The sequence below is a fragment of the Triticum dicoccoides genome, chromosome 2B (assembly GCF_002162155.2).
Source record: "Triticum dicoccoides isolate Atlit2015 ecotype Zavitan chromosome 2B, WEW_v2.0, whole genome shotgun sequence".
Taxonomy (NCBI): Eukaryota; Viridiplantae; Streptophyta; class Magnoliopsida; order Poales; family Poaceae; genus Triticum; species Triticum dicoccoides.
Genome location: NC_041383.1, coordinates 564,983,244 through 564,998,413, shown reverse-complemented (window position 1 = coordinate 564,998,413; position 15,170 = coordinate 564,983,244). Strand labels below are relative to the sequence as shown.

The window sequence follows — 15,170 nt, the reverse complement described above, 5'->3', positions numbered from 1 at the left end:
TACGAATTAGTATTACACTGAGGTTGCAGCATCAGATTGTTCTGCGAGTAGTCTTGGCATCAAGGGCATATCAATCTCCTCTAGAACCTCGAGAACCCCGACCGATCAAACTGATTTGTTTCCACTTCACCCATAGTAGTCCATGCTATCACATCAAAACGTTATAGCTGCAACTAGGTAGACATACTTTTGCACAGCTTCAGTGACTAAACGTTTGAGGTTCTGGCATTTTCCAACCATGTTTGACATGCTCCAATTTTCTTTCTTCCCCTGCAATGAACAGACGCTATAGAGCTATGGCTGGGATCTCGCCGGCTGCCATGGTGGTATCTCAATGTTGGCGAAACCGACCGCCTACATTGGCAAATCGTTCAAGATGGACTGCTGCAACACCAGGGAAGCCATCCTCAGTTCCACTGGACTATGTAATAAGTACCAGCAAATGGACCAGGATTCCGTACTTTTCCCGGTTCAGCTTTGCACCCGAGAGTGGCGAACTCGACCAGGCAATGGACTGCAGAATTCAGTTCAGGGGTTTGGTTCTGGGAGGCAATGTTCAGATGAGTGGTAGTGGTAACTAGGGTTAAATGAGTGAAGAAATGTAATAACTTTCTGCATTTTGTCTGCCTTGTTGATTCAAAAAGGAAATGCAATTTTTCCTAATGTAATATTGGTGAGCGCTTCTGTTCTGGAGAACGGAGCCGTTATAAGTTATCTAAGAAGATGGATCTTTTTTTTCCTGGTGGTTGTGAAAACTTCTTACTTGGTGTCCATTTGGTGACCTTGTCCGAATTATGGATGTTTGTGCTTTTTTCCATCATGGAGAATTATTTTGTACGCTGTCAAATATAGTTGTCTCTGTAGTAGTGAATAAGCAGCTTACAAGTGACACATCTCTAAGATGAAGTAATTATTGGGAGTATCTTTCTCTCTTAACAAAGTAGTGCCCTTTATTTCGCTACAATGCTTGCTTTATACCATATACTCCCTCCGTTCCTAAATATTTGTCTTTCTAGAGATTTCAAATGGACTACACATACGGATGTATATAGACATATTTTAGAGTATAGATTCACTCATTTTGCTTCGTATGTAGTCACTTGTTAAAATCTCTAGAAAGACAAGTATTTAGGAACGGAGGGAGTATAAGATAGGTAAATAACAGACGATTTGGAGACTGCAAGCTCGCCTCCTTCTTTTATTCCTTGTGCTCCAAATTACAACTTAAAAAAAATGTAGATACTCTCTCTGAGTTATTATTATTACATTGAAGTTGCAGCATCAGATTGTTCCATCATAGCTGCAAGGAGTCTTGGCATTGGGGGTATATCAATCTCCTGTAGACCCTCGAGAACACGAACCACTTCACTCATAGTCGGCCGATCAAACTCACTATCTTGGATGCACCAAGATGCAACTTTGCAAACCCTTTCAGCCTCTTCCAAGTTTAAGTCACCATGCAACTGTGCATCCACTAAACTCTTCACATCTCCCCCGTGAAGCTTCCTGATGGCTTGCACCGGGAAATATTCATCATGTTGGCTGCTGCTCTTAGTAGTGTGTGATGTTTCAGGTGAGGAATTCCTCCTTCCTGATATGATTTCCAGCAGTACCATGCCGAAGCCGTAAACATCAACTTTCGGTGTGATCGCCACTCCGCTAAGCCACTCTGGGGCAAGATAACCTATCGTTCCTCTGAATGAAGTCAGAATTCGGCTGAAATCCCTCCCCACAAATGCTGCCAATCCAAAGTCTGCGACTTTAGGAATAAATGATGCATCCACAAGTATGTTCTCTGGCTTAATATCGCAGTGTATGATGCACTCGTGACAACTCTGATGCAAGTACGACAATCCTCTGGCAATTCCTAGGGATATCTGATATCTAGTGTTCCAGTTTAGCACAACAGCATCAACATTATTGCTCTTCTTAAACAGATGACCATCAAGAGAACCATTTAACATGTGCTCGTACACAAGTAATCTGTGATCACCTTCGCAGCAGAAACCAACCAATTTGACAAGGTTGATATGTTGGATCAGTCCAATTGAACTCACCTCGGCCCTGAACTGCTTCTCTCCTTGACGGGCACCATCAAGCCTTTTCACTGCTACAGTAGTCTTTGAGTCACTTAGCACGCCCTTGTATACAGAACCAAAACCTCCACCACCCAGCTTCTCAGAGAAGTTTTTAGTAGCACGAACTAAATCAGTATATCTGAAGGCTATAATCCCACCAGCACTGCCTTGATTGTCATAGTATAATGGAAGAAATCCACACCACTTAAATTTGTTCCTCCAAATCAGTAACAGAAACATGAGCATGAGTAACCCAAAACCAATAATGCTTGCAGCGGTAACAACTCCAACGTTCGGTTTTCTTTTGTTTTTCCTCAAACTTGGCATGAAATCTTTGGCAGCAAGACGGAGATAAAGAACATCTTCAGAAGTGTACTCAATGCCATCACTAAGAGTTACACTAAGCAACTCCCCGTTCCAGACAGAGCATTTGCTATCATTATAGGAGTAAGCAGTGCAGGAGCAGGAACTGAGACAAGTTTCTTCACATTCGCTCTGAGTGGTAGCAACGGCTATGCTTTGTGGGTTGTAGGGCAATGTAACTTGAGCAATGGGCTGGAACATGTCCGTTGAACTTGTGATGTTTTTGCCACTAGTGCAATGTAACGGTGTATTTCTGATGCATCCTCCTGTTCGATCCTGAAACTTCCAATCCTGCGGTGACTTCTGAGAGAAGCTCTCCATGCAGTCACATGATGGATTTGGATTGCCTCTGCAGACCGTAAAAGGTCCACAGGCAGCAGGCGGGTTGCAGGGATCGTCAGGTTGGGCATATATGATTTGCCAAGACTGATTAGCTTGCGACCAGCGATTCAGCTTTATCTGACCAGACATGTCTAGTGAGACAAATACAGAAGGCGATGATTCATTATGTGAAGTGTACATGTAGTACTCTTCTTGGTCGTTATCAACATATACTAGGTTATATAAACCTTTGGTTAGAGAATTCGAATCAAGCAGCGAGTTGAGTACTCGTACAAGATTGAATGATGATGTTGTGGAGGATGTATACTGCCAATACACTACAGATGGGTTGTTGCGGCGACTGAGGACAAGCCCCCTGGTGTCTTCTAATTCAATGCTGTATGAGCCGAGCCCCGGATCAATGAGGCTCTTCTTTGAGATGGGTTGGCGAGTGAAACTAGTGACCTTGTTTCGGCCTAACTTGGCACCAGCAAGCACAACATCTGTTGGGTAGTCGAAGCTCTGCCATGCTAGTAGGTCAGATGACCGGCTCTCTTTGAGGACAAGGTTTCCACTGTTCAAGAGAATGGCAGAACTAGTGGCGTTTATGTTGCTGTGTGTCCTATTATTGACAATGTGAGTGGACCAAACAACGGATTCGTTGTCGGCGGCATGGTTTACGATGACAAGATTGCCATCGCTTGATATCTTTAACTGTTTTAGGTTGACATTGGAGTTGGTGATGGGCTGATCCCTATTAGCAATCCATACAGTTGTGAAAACTGGGATCTTATTGAACCATATGCCAAGGTACCACAAGCTGGGGCTGGGAGATGTGGTGTTGTGGGATGACTTACTGAAGGTGCTTGCTGGATGGAACTGGAAGAAGCCAAGCGCAAACTTGCCGTTTCTTGAGACGAGCTTGTCACCGAAGGCCAGCTCTTGGCCTGCCATGAGAGTGTCATTGCTTGCAGTTGCCGAGGAGGAGCACCAAGGAGTAGTGTGCAATAGGAGAAGCCCGAGTGATAATATGTAGAGGGGGGGCATGGAGAAGAATGTGAATGCGCTCTCCTCTGCTATTCAGAGAAGGTAGAAGAGAATGTGTATATATAGACAGAATGGGAGAGGCTGAGCCTAAAAATGTAGTTAGGCATGCATGCATGTTCTGCTGACTTACCAGAGAATTCACTACAATCCACTTTGGATCAATTATTCAGATTCAGACAGCACTAACTACCTATAGTACCCACTTGGGCGATAATTCATCCTGGAGCCCAGGCTCATCTGCTCCCGCCCAGCAAAAAATTCATAAAAAATACTAGAAAAATTCAAAAAATTCCAAATTTTTTTGTGGTGGTAGATATTTTGACGCGTGAGGTGCGCCCCAAAATTCAACTTATTTGGACATCTGAGTAGCTTTCGATGAAAAAGACAAATCGGGTCAAAACAGTGCGTGAACAGTACACATTTTTACAGACCCTGATTTTGTATTTTTTGCCGAGAGCTGCTCAGATGCTCAAATGAGTTGAATTTTGGGGCGCACCTCACGCGTCAAATTATCTACCATCACAAAAAAAATTGGAATTTTTTGAATTTTTCTAGTATTTATTTTGATTTTTTTTCTAAGCGGGGGTGCAGATGAGCCCGGGAGCCAAAACTCCGTGTCCCCACTTGGGCTGCAACTTGATCTCGAAGAAAGTATTACCATAAAAAGTAGGTGCTAGATTAGCGTGTCTACAAGGAGGACATTGAATGAAGCTTCTACCGACTGGGCTGCATAGAACCACCATGGACGACCATGGTCAAGGTCAAGTAAATCATGAGGCTTCCACCAGGCTTACCAAACAGATCCTTCAGTATTTTAGTTATATCTGGCATGTGCACAACAGACAATTTTTTTTAAATCCATCTTGCAAATATTTGCTTCAATGAATATCAACATAAAAGACCAAGGTAAATGAGACCACAGAAAGAAATAACAAATGCTGTAAGTTAGAGTTGGCAAACTTAAAACACATAAGAGAACCCCTAGAAAAGGAACACAAATTAACCACAAGGGACGGTGGTAGTACTGTCAATATCTTTTTTACTAACCAACCCACAAAGATAAATGTTTTTCCTTTAGATAATGATAAAGAGAAATGTTTGTGTTACAAATGCAAATTCAACGGATATGAACACAAAGTCACCATGCGTAAGTGTAACCAGAGAAAGAAAAAACAACAAATGTTGTAAACTAAAGTTGGCAACTTAAAACACATACCTGGCAGAAAAAAGGGTAACTTATAACACGTAACATAGAGCTAGGGGGAAAAGGCATAAATTGACCATAAGGGGCGGCAGTATTGGCAATATCTCTGAACTGAAATTCAACTTGTACATATACAAGATATGGAATCATCCCAGGCTCATTGGACCAAGGTCCTGTTTGGTAGATTCCTCAATTCCTCTCATTTGGTCGATCACACGCTTATTGAAAGCAGTCAATTGATTCCTCAATTCATTTTGAGTGTTAATTTACAGAACATAAGCTGACTGACAGGGAGAGTCAAGATTGGTGGCTAGGACGGCACTAGCTACGTACCCACTTGGCATGGCAACTTGAGATGGGTAGCTGTACACCCATTCGGTGCTATCTATCTCTCTATATATAATACAGATATTATGAGAAAACATGTGCCGGTTTAGCTTGCCTACAAGGAGGACCATCAATGAAGCTTCCACCAAGTGGCTGCATGGAGCCAGCCATGGACGACCATGGTCACAGTCAAGTCAATCATGAGGTTTCCACCAAGCTTACCAGGCAGATGTTTTAATATCCTAGTGATATATGGTAAATGCTAACCATACCATACAATTTTTAAAAAATCAACCCCTGAATATTTGCTACATTGAATATTACAAATGCAAATTCAACAGATATCAACAGAAAAGACCAACCAAAAGCTCCCCAAAAAAAGCGTGACCACAGACAGAAATATAAGAAAAGGTTGGAAGCCAAAGTTGGCCAACCTAAAACACACGAGAGACGGTGGTTGTAGACTTGTAGTGCCAATATCAGAATACCAGACTCACCTCTGAAGGACTGAAATTCAACTTATACCTAGACAAGCTATGGGACCGTGTGTCCCAGACTCATTGGACCAAGGTCTCTTTCAGTTTCAATATGAGTTCATTGAACTACTTACTCGGCAATTCTCATTTGGTCGATCAAACGCCTATGGTGAAGCCAGTCGATTCTATGCATCACGCTTGCAAGGGGCAATGTTAGTTTATTCTACAGAATGTCAGATAGAAAGCAACTTACCCAGGAACCTAACTGCCAAGCTTTTTCCCTTATAGCATTTCCAAGTTTGGGATAAAGGAAATAATGCATAGCACTCGTAGAGTAGAATAGGCTGCCTATTCTACATTGGCAGAATAAGAAAATAGCAACTCAGACATAATTAGGCACAGTCTGAAAACAATTATTTAATCTACACCTGGCATCTTGCCTAAGCATGCTAATAGTAACCTATCCACAGTAATTAGAAGTTCTGAAGTTACCATCCCGTGTCTATAAAAAAACACCTGAACTATCACCTAGATGTTTTTATTGGGGATGATTCGCTGCAGCTTTTGTTCTAGGCAGTTTAGTATGAACGCATAAGCATAGTGCAATTCAGTACCTTGAAAAGCATGTGGTTCATGCCCACTTCCAGATGCCTATGCTTTCAAAGGAAAACAACTAAACACAGCACATAAATTCATCAAAGCATTTCCAAGCAGTAGAAAGGAAAAAATGTGGCAATCAGAATAGAAACAGTTCTTTGCTGTTTGGTGGGGAATCTATAACAAATTTGTGAAATGCATATAATAACCTCATAATTAGCCATTGGAGCAAATCATTGTAAAGAAAGAAAGATGCGCGCTTGTCAATGAGAGACCCGACATTGTCAAGTGGGCGAAAGCAGGGACGGTCTGATTGGTGGCGCTTCTTCTGGTGGTGCCTAGCGCTTAGGAGTGTAGCGTTGTAATTTTTGGGTGTTGCCCTTTATAGGGCCTGTACATAACTTTTTCTACTGACAATGCATCACGACACAAAACTTTTGCATTTTCATGAAAAAAAAAACATTTCTAAGTTTAGGATAGAGCAAATAAAGCAGAGCACCCATAGATAAGAATAGGCTGCCTCTTCTACACTGTTAGAATAACAAAAGGCCTCAGATAGAAATTTGGATATACCAAGCGATTATACAGTATATGCGGTCTCTTGATTAGGTACAGTTTTAAATCAATTATTTAATTTTCTAGAAAAAACAATGATTTAAACTATAGCTGGCATCTTGCCTAAGCAAGCTATTAGTAACCTATCCCTGCATTGTAATTAGAAGTTCTGAAGTTACCATCCCAAGTCTGAAAAGAACACCTCAACTTTCACCTAGATGTTTTTATTGAGGATGACTGGCTGCGCTTTTGCTCTCGGCAATTTAATATGAGCAGGCAAAAACAGTGCAGTGCAGTGCCTTGAAAAGCCTGTGCTTCATGCTCCTTTCCAGATGCGCAAATACTAAACGCAGCACATATATTCATCAAAACATTTGCAAACTATACAAAAGGAGAAAAAATTGCGGCAATCAGAAGAGAAACAGTTGTTTGTTGCTGGTGGGGAATCTTTACCAAATATGCAAAAATTAGGATGCTTAAAACCAAAGGTGTTGTCCAGTAGGAGGATGCTTCTTCATTGCTTTGTCACCATGGACTGAATGTCACTTGTTATGCTCTCCCTAGCAGGGTTATGAACCTTACTGTCATCTGCGGTTGCTTTCATCTAGGGGACTGAATGTAATAGCCTCATGACCTTGGAGCAAAATCATTCTACAGAAATAAATAATAGTGCAATCACATTCCTTGTCTTACATAGTATGGTGTATATGAAATAAGAATTCTATCATCACTATAATCTCCAAGAAACTCAAAAGGCAATCATATCCTCAAGAGAGATGGTGATGGCAGAAAGTTCAGCAGACATTAAGTGAGTTTATATGTGGCAATAGTCAACATATTACATACCGTCATGTCACCTTTGACCGTCTTCAAACCTGGATTCCTTCATTTGTACCCATATTTTCCTTCGCATCCATGCCGCACTGGAGCCTGCCGCAAATTTCGTCGCGCAGGTGTAGGGCCAGGCCACTCGGTTTCGTACCAGAACACCACACCATCGAGTGAGCATGAGGGATGACCCGGCCATGCGTACTCTTGATCAAGAATGGGTTGTGGCATACATGTACATTGACATCTTCCTTCGATTTAAAGATAGGTATCAAACTATCCCATCAACAAAACATACACATATTTCTAGGTCTGCCATATTTTGCTACAATGCTTGATTACATACGGTACTAAATAAGAAATAATTTAATTAGCATACCAGCTTTGCCTTCCTTTATTCCTTCCGCTCAACATTACTAAAACTCTAAAATTTGCTGAAACTAACAGATATTATTAGCATCGACTGCTAGTTATTATTACACTCAAATTGCAGCACCAGGTTGTGCCGTTATAGCTGCAAGTAGTCTTGGCATCGGGGGCACATCAATCTCCTGTAGACCCTCGAGAACCCGGACCACTTCACCCATCGTTGGCCGATCAAACTCATTATCTTGGATGCACCAACCTGCAACTTTGCAAACCCTTTCAGCCTCTTCCAAATTGAAGTCACCATGCAACCGTGGATCCACCAAACTCTTCACATCTCCCCCATGAAAATTGCTGATGGCTTGCACCGAGAAATATTCAACATGGTAACTGCCGCTGCTGCTAGTGTTGTATATTTCAGGTGAATTCCTCCTTCCCGATAAGATCTCCAGCAGGACCATGCCAAAGCCATAAACATCAACTTTCGGTGTAATAGCAACTCCGGTAAGCCACTCTGGGGCAAGATAGCCTGCAGTTCCTCTGAATGTAGTTAGAATTCGGCTAAAATCCCTTCCCACAAACGCTGCCAACCCAAAGTCTGCAACTTTAGGAACAAATGATGTGTCCACAAGTATGTTTTCTGGTTTAACATCACAGTGTATGATGCATTCGTGGCAACTCTGATGCAAGTAGGACAACCCTCTGGCAACTCCTAGGGTTATCTGATATCTGCTGTTCCAGCTTAGGACAGCAGCATCAGCATTATTGCTCTTCTTAAATAGATGACCATCAAGAGACCCATTACCGAAAAAGGCTTTCGCCCCGCTTTATAAATAAAGCAAACCGCCACAAAACATACAACCACAACAGGTCCACACACACACACCACCCAAGTACCACAACAAAGTATTAAGGTTCTGCTGAGGGCACAGCTCAACAAGCCCAGAAGAAAGAGAAAAACAAAGCCTGCCCAGTGCAGGCGATCTAGTCAGGCTTCGGCGGAGGCGGCGGCGGCGGGGGCGACAGGCGGACGGCCATCGAGCGGAGATCGGCGATGAAGGCAGAGATGGCGTCCCGATCCAGGGGGCGGCTAAGCGGCCGCCAAAGCTGCAAGAAACCCGAGAATTTGTAGAGAGCATCAGTAGCGCGACGAAGAGGAGTACGCTGGATCACTAGCTTATTGCGAACGGTCCAAAGCGTCCAGGCAAGGACCCCAACCTCGAGCCACCTAATGTGGCGAGAGGACGAAGGGGACAATTGGAGTTCAGCAAATAAGTCCGGGAAATTGGTGTGGCACCAACTCCCACCGACAATCTCGCGAAAGCAGCTCCAGAGGAACCGGGCGGAGACGCAGGCGAAGAAGATGTGGTTGGAGTCCTCGGGAACAGCACAGAGGGGGCAGATACCAGTGCCCGGGCCATTACGCTTGCGGACCTCCACACCGGACGGGATCCGTCCACGGATCCACTGCCACATGAAGATGCGAATCTTCAGGGGGACGCGGACGGACCACACCATCGATAGGGGGAGGGGAGCGGAGGAGGGGGCAATGGCCAAGTATAGCGATTTGGTAGAGAACTGGCCCGACGGCTCCAGGTGCCAGCGCACAAGATCCTGATCCCCATCCACCACCGGCTCATGCAGAGCAACGCAGTCAAGCAACTCACGCCAGGCGGCGGATTCCGCCGGCCCAAATGGCCGACGGAAAGCGAGGCGCCCTAAGTCAAGAAGGGCCCTATCAACAGAGATCATGGGGACGGCAGCGATAGAGAAGAGGGTGGGGAAGCGGGCCGCAAAGGGAGAGTCGCCGGCCCAGCAATCAAACCAGAAGAGCGTCGAGAGGCCGGACGCCACCGAGATAGAGGTACCAATGCGGAGCACCGGAAGAGGCTGGACGAGGGACTGCCAGAACTGAGAACCTCCCGATTTCTGGCAGAAGGCAAGGGGTTGACCACGCAGGTACTTATTCCGGATAATGTCCAGCCAGAGGCCACCATGACCCTGCGTGATACGCCACAGCCACCGGGATAGAAGGGCAATATTCATCCGTTTAGAGCACATGATGCCCAATCCACCCTGCTCCCTGGGCTTGCAGATGTCAGGCCAGCTGACCATGTGATACTTCTGCTTGCCATGCTCGCCAGCCCAGAAGAATCGGGACTGGATTTTGGCGATCTCCTTATGGAGAGATTCATGGAGGCTGTAGAAACTCATAAGAAACAAGAGGAGGCTGGAGAGGGAGGAGTTGATAAGGATAGTCTGGGCCGCCTTGGAAAGCCACCTCCCCTGCCAGGGCTCGCATCTGGTCTGGAGCTTGGTCACGGAGGGGCGAAGGTCTGCGACAGAGAGGCGCGAGTCACTAATGGGCGTCCCAAGGTAGGTAGTGGGGAAAGAGCCCAGGCGGCAATTAAGTCTGTTGGCAATGGCCACAGACTCAGCGGGGGAATATCCCATCACCATAACATCGCTCTTATCGAAGTTGATCTTGAGGCCCGACATCTGTTGGAAGCAAAGAAGGAGGAACTTGAGTTTGGTGATGTCCATCTCCGAGCCTTCGACCATGATGATCGTGTCGTCAGCATACTGGAGGATGGAGATTCCCGAGCCCCCAGAGAGGTGGGGGGTAATACCTCGGATGTGGCTCGCGGCTTTAGCCTTATCGAGAATGGAGGCCAAAGCGTCCACGACCATATTGAAGAGGAACGGGGAGAAGGGGTCGCCTTGGCGCACCCCACATAGGGTAGGGAAGAAGGGACCGATCTCGCCATTGATGCTAACCGCCGTGCGACCGCAAGAGACCATTTGCATGACTCTCGTGATCCACCGGTCGTCAAAGCCCTTCCGAAGAAGGACTTCCCTAAGGAAGGACCAGCTAACCGTATCATAGGCTTTGTGAAAATCGATCTTCAGAAAGACCGCCTTCAGGCGCTTGACCCGGACCTCATGAAGAACCTCATGAAGCACCAGGACACCATCCAAGATGTACCGACCCTTAATGAAGGCTCATTGGTTAGGGTGGGTAATCCGATTTGCAAGCAGGGTCACCCTATTGGCGTACCCCTTGGCCAGGATCCGGAAGATCACGTTAATGACCGTAATCGGGCGGAACTGGCGGATGTCAGTCGCCCCAGGGACCTTGGGGATGAGGGAGATGGTCCCGAAGTTGAGGCGGCCTAGGTCAATAGATCCCACGAAGAATTCATCAAAGATGGCCATGACCTCTGGTTTAATCACGTTCCAGAAGGTCTGGAAGAAAATGACCGGAAGACCGTCCGGGCCCGGAGCAGAGGAGGAGTTCATACCCTTGATGGCCTCCCAGACCTCCTGCTCAGAGAAGGGGGCCGTCAGGGACGCGTTCTCTGCGTCAGAGACAAGTTGGGCGCCGGCCCAACAATCAGGGGCGAGGGAGATGCCGCTCCGAGGAGCGGGAGAGAAGAGGGAACGATAGAAGCCGTCGACATGGGAGCGGATGTCCCGGGGGTCCTGGAGGAGGGTTACCCCATCCCAAAGGCAGGGAATGGTGTTGCGTCTACGGCGCCCGTTGGCAATCGCCTGGAAGTAAGCCGTATTCGCGTCACCCTTCAGGACCCAACGCTGAGCGCCCCGAAGGCGCCAATAGGCTTCCTCATCGGTGTAAATCACGGAGAGCTGGTCTTCGAGGTCATAGCGGGAGAGCCACTCGTCCGGGGAGAGACCCACCGCGTCAGCCCGAAAGTCAAGGGCCTGGATCGCGGTGAGCAATGCCTTCTTACGCTCCCTGGCGTCACGGCCCAGGTTGGCCCCCCAGCCCTTCATAAATTGTCGGCCACGCTTCGCACAGAAGTGCCACGCGTCAATAGCAGAAGGGGGGCGAGGGTGGGGGTGGGCCCGAGCCTCGATCCACCGAGCACAGACGACGTCGGTAAACCCGGCCTGGGAAAGCCAGAAGGTCTCAAACCGGAACCGAGGGGGGATCGGCGGACGCTCGTCCGCGGAGGAGAGGAGCAAGGGGACGTGGTCGGAACCAATCCGGGTGATGGCGCGAAGAGAGGCTAGGGGGCATCGGAGGTCCCATTCCGGGGAAACTAGGACCCTGTCCAAGACGGACAGGGTCGGGGAGGCTTGTCGGTTGGTCCAAGTAAAACGGGCCCCAACCCGATCAATCTCCCGGAGGGCGAGGTCGGCAATGAAGTCGTTAAACATGTCCATCCGGGCAAAGCAAACATTGCCATTGTTCTTGTCCTCCGCAACGCGCAGCAGGTTGAAGTCGCCCCCGACAACCACGGGGAGGGAGGCGGCCGAGATTTTCCGGTGGAGCTCCTCCAAGAAGGAGGCCGACCTACTATGATCGGCCGGTCCATAGACAATGATGATCTCCCACTTGAAGTTGAGCGACCTCTCGAAAAGCTCCATGCTGACGAAGAATTCGCCCCTATCCATGCTGCCCACCTCAAAGGTGGCATCCTTCACACCTAAAAGGATGCCACCCGAGTGGCCCGCGCTCCCACTAGAAGGGAGCCAGTGCCACGCAAAGAGGTGAGAGCTCAGCCGCTCAAGCTCAGGGAGCGCAAAATCGCGACGCGTGGTCTCTTGCACAGCCACGATGTCGATGTGCTCATCTCGCATGTATTCCACTAACTGGCGGCGGCGGCCATCATGGCCGAAGCCGCGGATGTTCCAGAAGAGGGCCCGCATTAAGGAGCCATTGGGGGCTGCTTGACCCCAGAACACAGGAAGCGCTAAGCGCACGAAGGGCCGCCGTGCGGGAGCGGGTGCGTCCCCGAATCTCCGGCACGGCCACCGAGGGAGGAGGGGCCGTCGGCTGCGGCCGAGGCGGAGAGGAAGATCCCCCAGACGTAGAGGCGGTTGGGGGAACGAGGAGGGCCGCCCGGGCCTCCGCAAGTTTCCCATCGAGAACCTCACGGGCTCTGATGGCCGCGATCTGGGCGAGAGGGGGGCCAACTTCCCCTCGGAAAATGATCGCGGAGTCGAAGGCCACTTTGGCGAGATGACCCAGCGGAACAGACTCAAGCGCAGAGAAAGAACAAAACGAAGCAGAGGGGGGAATGGAGGGCGTACCTGGCTCCAGGTTACGGGCGGCAGCGCGGAGCTCCGCCCGCTCGGGGATGGGCAGCGCCGGGCTGCCCTCAGGGTGGGCAGCGTCCAGCCGAGCACTCCGGCGGGAGGCCACCACCGGGGAGGAGGCCGACCGACTGCGACGGGAGTAGGCGACAGACCGGGGAGGGGGGGGGCTAGGCCGCCAGAGGCGTGATGATCCGGGCCGCCCCCGCCCTAGGAGACGACGGAGGGGAGGGCAGCAGTCCCGACCCAGCACAGCCGAGGAAGATCTGGGCCGGGGGTGATCGTGCGGCCAGAGGGGGAGGAGGCGCACTGGGGGCCGGAGAGCAGGCCTCCAAGGGAGCCCGTGGAGACGACGGGGCCGGAGGAGCGTCAGGCTGCGGGGAGGAGACGGCGACGGGGGGAGGCGAAGCCGGAGTGGGGGGGACAACCACAGGAGGCGTCCCCCCACCCGCGGGCGCCGCCGAAGAGTCGGAGAGCAGGCCGCCGAGCAGGCTGACCGGGGCCAGCACAGGTGGCGGGGACGAGGTGGGGGAGCGCGGGGAGGAGGCCGGGCAGACCACCAGGCCCACACTGGAGATGTCGCTCCCCTCGGATGGCGACACGTCAGAGATTGGCGGGCCATCCACCGGGGGGCGAGAGGCGGCCTGGCGGCCCTTGCCCCCCGCAGACGGAGGGGGGCGAGGGGGATGGGGAGCGGGAGTCCTCGGACGCCCCCTCCTCATCCGAGCGGTGAGAACGAGAGCGGTGGCGGCCGTGGTAGTCTCCGCCGGCCCCCGGGTTGTCACCAGGGGGGCCGACGTCGAGGATGCGGGGACGCCCAGCGTGGTTGGGAGGCTCGGGGGCGATCCTGAGGTCGAAGCCCTGGTCGTTGAAGAAGACCCGGACCGAAGTGTGCAGCTTGGAGGAGTCGAGGCACTTGATCTTGACCCGCACCTCCTCCTCCTTGCGCAATGAGAGCTCGTCGACCACCACCACCTTGCCCAAGAGGCGAGACATCTGGCGGATGACGAGCTCGGACCGCGCAATATCGGGGAGACCGGAGATGAGGATCCAGGCGGTGTCGAGGACAGCCACGGCCTGAGCGTCGACTACTGGCTCGGATATCTCGACAACCAGCTGGTTGAGCGCGAGAGTGATCCGTCCACTACGCGTCGCGTAGCCGAAGCTGACGGAGTCGGGGAAGACGATGGAGAAGATGTGACCGGCTGTGGAGGTGACCACCCAGTCCCACTGGTGGCGGTAGAGGTGGTTGAGCTCAGCCTCGATCATCTCTGGGGACGCCACCCCATCAACGACCGTGACAATCGCCTGAAGGGAGGGCGACGGAGGAGGGGCATCCGGGACCTCGAGGTGGAAGAAGCCCAACCCCTCGATCCCATGCCCATACATCATGAGCTCCGAAACCACCGGTCTATCCGGGCACAGAATGGCGGGGTGGCCGGGATCCTTGCAGAGGTAGCAGCACTGGGGGTTGACGCAAGCAACCTGAGAATGCCCCCTCACCCCACAGTTGAAGCATGGGGGGCGAGGGAGATCGGAGACGGGGCCCGGAGCGAAGGAGGCTCCCGGACCTGCGGGGGGTGGCACGGCCGGAGTGAGGCGGACACCCCGGCGCTTCTTCTTCTTGGCAGGCCCAGGACGGCCGCGGGAGGTGCCACCACCATGGGCCGGAGCCGGGGCTGCAGCCCCAGTGGAGGCCGCGTGCGGAGGGACGTAGCGGCGAGTGTCCGGGGTGGGGAGGATACCGTCCCGCGGGCGAGGCGAGCCGACCCGGGCCGGACGGGAGGGGGACGGGGAGCATTCCCGACGACGGGACGGCGACGGGGAGCGCCGGCGGGCGCGCCAGTCCCCCGACGACGCCCGCGGCGACCGGGACCGCGCCCGGTCATCACGGCGGGAGGGGGAGCGGCGGCCGTCCCGAAGCTCCCGGAGCTCGCGCCGGAGCTC

At 50.6% G+C, this 15,170-nt stretch overlaps 2 protein-coding genes across 5 annotated transcripts in view; both read right to left on the bottom strand.

Annotated features, from left to right (window-relative positions):
* Positions 1-1,202: 1,202 nt before the first annotated feature.
* LOC119364882 (G-type lectin S-receptor-like serine/threonine-protein kinase At2g19130) lies at positions 1,203-3,892 on the bottom strand. The gene has a single exon (XM_037630445.1). It carries the CDS (start codon positions 3,807-3,809, stop codon positions 1,263-1,265), a length of 2,547 nt encoding a protein of 848 aa, XP_037486342.1. The 5' UTR covers positions 3,810-3,892; the 3' UTR covers positions 1,203-1,262.
* Positions 3,893-6,983: 3,091 nt separating this feature from the next.
* Positions 6,984-15,170, bottom strand: part of LOC119364881 (G-type lectin S-receptor-like serine/threonine-protein kinase At2g19130) — an 11,712-nt gene continuing 3,525 nt past the window's right edge. For 2 of the 4 annotated variants that reach the window (XM_037630444.1, XM_037630443.1), the window contains exon 2: positions 8,984-9,269. In XM_037630444.1, coding sequence (XP_037486341.1) covers positions 9,253-9,269 — 17 coding nt within the window. In that variant the 3' untranslated portion in view covers positions 8,984-9,252. Of the gene's footprint in view, positions 7,620-7,814; positions 8,961-8,983; positions 9,270-15,170 lie in introns of those variants that run through there. The other 2 variants (XR_005175219.1, XR_005175220.1) reach the window with 2 other exon arrangements.

Excerpts from the sequence above, each read along its gene's own strand:
- LOC119364882 (XM_037630445.1), bottom strand. The coding sequence starts at position 3,809 with ATGCCCCCCCTCTACATATTATCACTCGGGCTTCTCCTATTGCACACT.